Source organism: Spermophilus citellus (assembly GCF_964194105.1).
Source record: "Spermophilus citellus genome assembly, chromosome: 2".
Classification (NCBI taxonomy): Eukaryota; Metazoa; Chordata; class Mammalia; order Rodentia; family Sciuridae; genus Spermophilus; species Spermophilus citellus.
In genome coordinates, this window is record NC_138183.1 from 19,541,964 (window position 1) to 19,550,173 (window position 8,210).

At 48.6% G+C, this 8,210-nt stretch overlaps 1 protein-coding gene across 7 annotated transcripts in view; it reads left to right on the forward strand.

The window, feature by feature from the left end:
- The window catches only part of TNC (tenascin C), an 83,987-nt gene extending 82,200 nt beyond the window's left edge, over nucleotides 1-1,787 (forward strand). For all 7 annotated transcript variants that reach the window (XM_081276122.1, XM_081276116.1, XM_081276117.1 and 4 more), the window contains one exon: nucleotides 1,075-1,787. In XM_081276122.1, the coding sequence (XP_081132248.1) occupies nucleotides 1,075-1,185 (111 nt within the window). In that variant the 3' untranslated portion in view covers nucleotides 1,186-1,787. The remainder of the gene's footprint in view (nucleotides 1-1,074) is intronic.
- The last annotated feature ends 6,423 nt before the right edge of the window (nucleotides 1,788-8,210 follow it).

Here is an 8,210-nt window from a genome sequence, read left to right on the forward strand (position 1 = left end):
ACATTTGCCTGTGAAATGAACCAGCTGTTCTTAAATCCCACCTCCCTATCAGATTCAGCTCACCCATCTCGGTAAAGGCCAAAAATTTAGAAACTAATAATGTGTCTATTTCTTTCCTTCATTTCACCAGCCATTAACTTGACCAGGAACCTGTTCCCTACAGCTCTGTGCAGCTTATAGAGGAGAGAGGTCAGCTGGTGTGGAGGCTCCAGGAGCCCTGCTGAAGCTGAGGTTACTCAGCTTCCCACACGTGGGGGCAACGGGCCACATGCACTTGGTGGGCAGACACGGCCATCAAGAATCCCCACTGCAAATTCATACGTGGAACCAGGAAGCCCAGTCACAATTGTAGTTTTTTCTTGTAGAAAAAGTTTTGGCCAAAATTTCCAAGTATATTTCTCCTTCCTTGAGATTAAAGAAGTTATATTCACTGAGCCGCCACAAAGTGCTCACCCATGTGATAGCATCTGTACAAACTCTTCATTTTCCAAGGTTGATATCATTAGGTCTTAAGATAGAAAAAAAAAAAGATAGTGAAACTGAAGTCCAGAAAGTTTTGACAAACTTATTCAAGACCATTATTTCTTAAGTAAGAGAACTAATATTTAACCTTGTTTGTTGGGTTGCAAATCTTGTGTTCCTCATATGCTCTTGCTGCTATTCCATACCAAACCTCTTTTAAAATTCTTCACAGGAATCCTATCAGTTACACACACACACACACACACACACACACACACTCCCTACACCCAGCCTCTCACTTCCGTAACCTCCAGTCATTACCTGAATTCCTGCAGAACCTACCCTAAGAATGGCCAAGTATCATTTGCTAGACTTTCTTTTTTCCAAAATGGCGGACTCAATGTAAACCCAGGTTGAGTGAAGAATTGGGTCCCATTTGGCCAGTCCCTTTAAAGATTGCACAACACAGACCAACAGAGAGATACACAAGAGTCAGCTGTGAGGTGCCAAATGGTTGAGTCAAAGCAACTCTTTTTGTCTGAACAACTAAACAGCAAGAGTCACTGAACGTGTCAATGGAGACCAACCCGGGGTCCTTCTCTTTTTTCACAGGGTGTTAACTGGTTCCACTGGAAAGGCCACGAATATTCAATCCAGTTTGCTGAGATGAAGCTGAGACCCAGCAACTTCCGAAACCTTGAAGGCAGGCGCAAACGGGCATGAATTCCAGGGACAACTGGGTGAGAGAGGAGTAGGGCCCAGAGAAAGGAAAGGATTTTACCAAAGCACCAAAACAACCATCCAACCATCAAGCACGCCTGGGCATCTGGCAAGAGTCAAGCTGACCCTGACCACAGATCACAGAGAAACTGGCCTTCCCCACTCTGCGATGACTTCCTCCGCACCAAAGACGACAGTCTGCAACAGGTCTCCGCTTTGTGGTTCAATTCAGTGAAAATCTTCCAGTGGCAACAACACCCTGGTTTTACTTCTCTTGGGGGGCTCTGGGAATGGGAGTGGGGTAGGCTGTACAGTGGTAGTTTGTTTTAGAACCAGCCATATTTTACACAAAGCTGTATAATTAATTATCATTATTTTTGTTAGGAAAGAGAAAATGTGTGTCATGGGAAATTGTCCCCCCCCCCTTTATTTTCCTTTTTACATTTCATCCAGCCAAAACCAGAAAAGCAATACTGTTTCCCATTTCAAGGAGATGATTAATATTATTAATATAATAATAATGGTGATGATGAAAACTAAGGATTTATAAAGAGATTCCCCCTTTTCCAAACACATCTGGACAGTATCTGATTGTATTTTTTTTTTAATAAAAGCACAAGTACTTTTGAGTTGGGCTATGACTTTGCTTTTTATCTCCTTGAATCTGAATTCCACAAAGTTGTTGTTTTTGAACCAAGGGAGGAATGTTGGAAAGGATAGGTACAGAGGTGGTGGTTAAGTGGGAGGGAAGAGAAAAAGCAAATCTGTGGATGAGAGGGAGGAAAGCTCTTGGACAAGTTGGGAAAAATAACGACTGAAGATTCAGTATCAGCATTTACACGACTAGTAGTTTATGATTTAAAAAATGCTCTTCCACCCACTTCCTAATGCAACCTAGGAATTCTAAGAAGTCCATGCAGTGAGAATTGTTCTTATACAAGGGTTAAAGGCCCCGACTGCCTCAGCCCCATGGTTCCCAGGGTCCCTAACCTCTCTCAGCCTCACTTTCCTCTTCCATAAAGTTCAGATACTCCTGCTTCTTATTTCATAGGATTTCTGTGAGGGATACATTATGTCATCCATAGGAGGCTCTCAGCATGGTGCTTGATGTAGATTAAGTGCTAGTAAGTGTTGGCAATCTTGATTGTCACTTTATGTGGGATGGGCTAGGGATAGAGAGATACAATGACTAGGCTGTAGCTGTTTGCCCAGTTCATAATGGAGCTGGGATTTAAACCCAGGCCTTCTGGGCTCCAGTGCCCCTGCTCTGCCCCAGGCCTCTTGTGAAAATCCCTCTCACTATGGGCCATCGCGTGCCAAGGGGTAAGTCTCAAGTTGAAGCGAGGGGGGATTTTGATTGGCTCCTTCATTTGGCACTTACATCTCTGAATTCCTGGATCTAGAAAGAATGTCTGTCTCCTTCTCTTCTTCACCGAAGCCCCCTAAGAGGAAGAGCCCAGGGTGTCCAACCTCAGCCTGGACAATGCTAGTGAAGGGCACGCAGAGCCCATGACAGCCCCGCGTGGGTCATTGACATTGAGCAGTGTCGTGTGAGTCACAGCCACGCTGCACAGCGATTTTAAAACAAAGGAGGAGGGAGTTGCAGTTCAGTTTCTTAGAGATTTTCAGCAAATTGACTTCTTTCATGAAAGCATTTGGGCTGATAGGCCTCATTCAAATGGAATGTGTTGTCTCAGAAGTGGAGATCAGAGGAATTCATAGCTCCAGCCAGATCCTCCGCCGCTGAGTTTATCTTGCTTTAATAAATGCCGTCATGTTATATACACAATTTGCTATTCCAGATCACAAGACCTGTTGCCTGCGACTCAGCCATAGCAACGCTCTTCTGGCTGCAGAAACCCAAACACACGGGCTCCCTTGCACAGGCCCCAAGAGGGAGGCTTAACTCTCCAGGGGCTGCTGACTTGGGAGTATCGAAGCCCAAATCCTACCCCATCTCCAGAACCGTGGACATATCTGGGCTGCTAAGGCAATCCCCAGAAGCCACGCAAGAATCAATTCTGATTGGCAAAGAAGCCAGGTCAAGCAGGAGTCCTTAACTGTGGCCTCAGGAAGGTTGTAGATGCCCCAAATGGGGACCAGGCAGGCACACGCGTGTGAGGTCCCAGCATTCAAAGCTCACCATTGCTTAACACTCCTTTAGTGTCTGACTCTGAGGCTCTTTCAGGAAACTGCCTCCAATTCAAAAAAGTCTCTTGAAATTCAACTCCGCCCTCAAGGTCCAGGCCCGATGCCACCCCCACGACGCAGTCAGGAGTCTCCACTAAGAGCTCATTTCCAACTTGTTCAGGCTGTCCTCTGCGCCTCCACCACCTGCTTTCCTCCCTTCTCCCTGCTCTCTCCCTTCAAAGCCACTGATACAAATTATATTATTGGCCCTCCAACTTCTAGTTGGGTAAAATGTAGGAGGCACTGCAAGACATTGGAGGGGAGAGACTGGGTTGGGGGAGACTCTAGGTACTTATTTTCCACCTCCATCTCTAGCATCTCTGTGGGCTGGCGGCTTTCCCCATAAGGGCTCACAGTGACAGCCAATTGACTGTCCTCAGACCCCTCTTTCTGTCTCTCTCTGGGTGTCAGACCACTGTGCCCAACCCTTACTCCTTCAGGCCTGGGGACATCATGGCACCTCAGCTGCTGCTAGACCTGGCAACTATGCTGGCCCTTGAGGTTTCCCTCTGTCCTGTCCACACCTTTGAAAATAGTCCCTCAAACTCTTCCCAGGGACGCCAAAAGCTGGCCTGATATCAGGACCACCCAGGCACTTGGTAGCCCCATTATAACCCCCACTTTTCTTACCCATTACTAGTCCTATCTGGGTCTAGCTCCCAAAGAGGTCATTTATTGTTTAATGGCTTCATAGCATCTAGATTCCTGTCTTGCTCTAGAGAGTTTCCCAGTGGACGAGGACTCTCCCTTCCACCATGAGGGCCACAGGGAAGACACTCTTTCCTCCCACTGGTAGTCAGGACATGGCACATAACTTGGGCTTTGCCAGTCACATACCCATAGAGGGATTTGGGACTTTGAACTGGGAGCAAGGAATACAAAGCAAAAAGCCTCTGAGACTGGCTTCCCCCCTGTGTCAAGAGGCCATCTGTTAGTGTCCTCTGTGACAAGTATTTATGGCAGGATAAGGGGGTCTGCCTCTAATGGTGACAACCATCCCAGCAGTGACTGCAGAATACTGGCTGACGAGTCCTTCTACCTGGCCTCCTCTGGTTCCTGAGAGTCTTCTGAGCCTTTTCTCCAAATTTCCCCACCGATTTTATGAGCTTCCTAAGATCCTTCTAGAAAATTCCTTTTCTGCTTAAGTAATCCTAGATGACTTTTGATGCTCGCAGTCGGGCACCCTCCTTCCCTGGACCATGATCCGCTCACTTGTACTGACTTTCCTGTGGAGCAAGCCCTGTGCTCGGCACTTGAAATACTCAAAGTCATTTCACCATCACAGTAGACATTAAGTAGCTAAGATGACTCCATTTTCCATAGGCAACTAAGCCTCTAAGGCAGCAGGTGTCCTCAACAATCACACAACTGGTGTCAGACCAAGATTCAAAGCCAGCTTGCCTGAATCCGAAATCCAAGTTCTTTAAAATGAGGTTCCTTACTTATTTCAACAAGCCACAGTAGATTGAGAACAGCACTTCTTCATTTAACAAATATTTGCCGAGCACTTCTCACGTGGGGGAGGGGGATTCTTCAGTGAAGAAAGAAGGGTCCCTGCCAGTCAGGGACCTTACGTTCTATCAAGAAAAAATGAGTATAATATATGAGCCAATTAAATGGCATGTGAACAGGGAGTAAGTGCCATGAGAAACAGGATCAGATGGAGGGGAAGGGGCTAGGGTGCCAGAGCTGGGGGCACATGGCAATGGTAAAACAGGGTAGCCAGAGAAAGACAGGGAGCAACCAAAGATACGGTCCAGGAAGACTGGCTCCATTGAGCCAGCATCTCTCTTACTTTAAAGCAGGGAAAACAGCACCCAGAGAAGGGATAGGTATTGCCCCAGGTCCACAGCAAGTTGGCAGTGAACTGTGATATGACCCTAGGGCGCCCTGCTCCCCGCCCAGTGGAGCAGACAAGTCTGCCTCCAGAGGAGCAAGAACTCTGCAGGTTTCTCCTCCCCAGCCTCCTCGGGCCTGAAGGCTGTCCAGCATGCCCTCCTCGGCCAGGCCTTTGAGACTGCCATCCCACCTTCCCCTTCTCGGCTGCCTCACTCACACTGTTCCCATTTCCCCCACACCAGCCCCAGAGAACCCAGGGGCTCCTTGGGGGCTGTGCAGACTGGGCCTCTTCTCCCAAGATTATCACTTCTCTTTTCATTTAAAAGCCAGTGTTGGGCTGATCATGGTGGCACACACCTGCAATCCCAGAGGCTCTGGAGGCTGAGGCAGGAGGATCACGAGTTCAAAGCCAGTCTCAGCAATTTAGCGAGGCCCTAAGCAACTCAGGGAGACCCTGTCTCTGAATAAAATACAAAATAGGGCTGGAGTTGCGGCTCAGTGGCTGAGTGCCCCCGAGTTCAATGCCTAGTACTTCCCCCCGCTGCAAAAAATAAAAATAAAAAACAGTATTGGGCAACACCCACTTCCAGATAAGCCCAGCACTAAATGAACAAAATAACCCCCATCCTGGCCTCTGTGGGGCATCCATGCAGGACGACGAGGCTGGCAACTGCTATAGGATCAGACGGGCAAATGTTTTAGAAGCAAATGCAAAACTAATGGGGTCCTGATGGGAAAGGTTTCCCCCAAGGAAAGAGCATCGTGGCATTTGAATCAAGAGCTAAACAAGGAGGAGTTAACTGGGTGGAGGAAGAGGGGCGGCAGAAGGCAGGGGACAGAGCACTCTAGAGGCCCACGGCTGGCTGGCTGTGTGGAGAAAAGGCCAGGACCCAGGCTGGGTAGGTGCAGCTGCAAGGGCAGCAGGATCCTGCCATGTGGGTCTGTCTGGTCCAGAATAAGGTTTTGATCTGTTTTCTTAAATGCAATGGAAAACTACGAGGGAGCTTTAGCAGGGGAGTGTGTCATAACTGTTCATTTTTAAAACCATCTTTTTGCTGCAATTTGGATTTCTTCTGGGAGGTACAATAGAGGGAGACCCAGGGGGAGGTCACCCCAGGAGCCCAGCTGAATGGTGATGATGCTCAGCAAAAGGTGACCTGGAGGGGAAGCCTGTGCTTCTGAGGGATGTTTAAATGGTAAAGCTCATAGGACTGGGGACCCCCGAGAGCTCCTTCAGGTCCCTACTCCCATTCCTGGGCGGCCCTCAATTCCTACCGGGGATTTTTCCTGGGCATGAGTGCCAGTTTCAATTAGGCCGGCCTTGTTAGAAATGTGGGAACTCGAGTCCCGCTGACTCTGGGAGCTGGGAGACAGCAAGGTCCTGGGACACTAGCCATCACCCCTTGGTTCTAGGTTAGGGTGCAATGTAGAATCAGGGAGGGTTCCTGGAGGTCACTGTGCTTAGCAGGAGGCCTGGTGGCAATGCCAAGGTGAGGCCTATCCTGGATGCGAAGAGCAAAGGCAGCGGGAAGCAGCGGGGGCAGTGGTAGGTTCTTGCCCGGAGGACTTGGTGTCCCCTGAGCACCACTGACAGTTGCTGAAGGTATGGAGACCAGGAGGGGCCTAATCAACACAGCTGTCTGAAAATCTCTCTCCCTTACTAGGAAGGCGTCTGCATATCCACCCGCATCCTCCTGCCTCAGTGGGGTACAGGAAGTACAGCCTCTGTGCACACTGCAGGGTGTGGGCCGGTGCAGTATATCAGTGGCCAGCAGAGGGCTCAGTCCCCCACTCCTCCTCCTTCCCCAAGGAGCCCCACAAAGGAATTCGCTTTCTGGAAAAGAAACAGGGAGTGGCTTTGTTGAGAATCACTTCAATCCCACCTGGACTGGAAAATAGAGTTCAGGGATTTACACATGCACACACACTCAAAATTTACACATGCACACACACTCAAAAATAGGCAGCGCCGCCTTTTCCCAGCATATTTGCAACTATAGGTTGAAAATGTATGTCTCAGGACAGAGAAATGACTCTCCCCCCTCCTCCCAAGCTTTCCCAGCCTCTGAGCACCAGAGCTAGGACCCAAACCTGGTCTTCTGACCCCTTAAGCAGCAGAGCGTTTAGGAGCGTTCTTCCGCAGTCCTATTCTTTTCTCGGCTCTTGCATCCAGAACACCCGAAACACCTGGCCCTTGCTGATTTCCTTTTCACACTTCACAGTTTGCAAGCCCAGTGCAAGCCAACATAACAACTTCTTAAAGCAATCATCTTGTGGGGAGAGTCAAGCTTGCATCCCAGGTTTTCCAATTACTGAGTCATCTTGGACTAGTCACTTGATATTTCACTCATTGGAGTGAAGAGTGAGGATTTTTGATAACTTAGAACAAAGGACAGTGCTTGGCCTGGAGAAAATGCATTTGACAAAATTCAAAGACAGGGGAGCATCTGGATGAACTACTTACATCGACCAGCAGATGGCAGCCTCCTCCCGGTGTTAGGAGGGCACCAGGAGCGGCAGGTCCTTGTAGATGTGTTGATGTGGATGGGGCTCCTACCAACTGGGCTCCCAGACCCACAGGCACCTTTGGGAAAGCAACTTCTCTCCATGAAAGGCTCCAGCCCTCCTGGAAGTTAACAGATAATCACTTCTGTTCTTGATCCCCTTCTGCTGCACAAAACCCTCCTGCTTGTCACCTCTTGCAGATGTATACTAAAGGAGGACAGGAACGTGAGACACAGGGAGGGAGTGTTTTTATCCAATGTCCAGTCTCCACTCCAATTCCACAAGGACCTCTAGCAAGGATCTGCACCCTTCTCCAACCTGTTGGGTGGCTCCATTGTATTCACAACTCAGCTCTCATTTATTTTTATTCAATGGTCTTTCTGGATGAGTTTGAATGCCAAGCTCACGTAATTTCTCTTGTCCTGAACTTGTCCCTTCAACCAACTCAGTCACTGAACCCTCAGCAACAACACTTCTATTCTCCTTCCCTACCC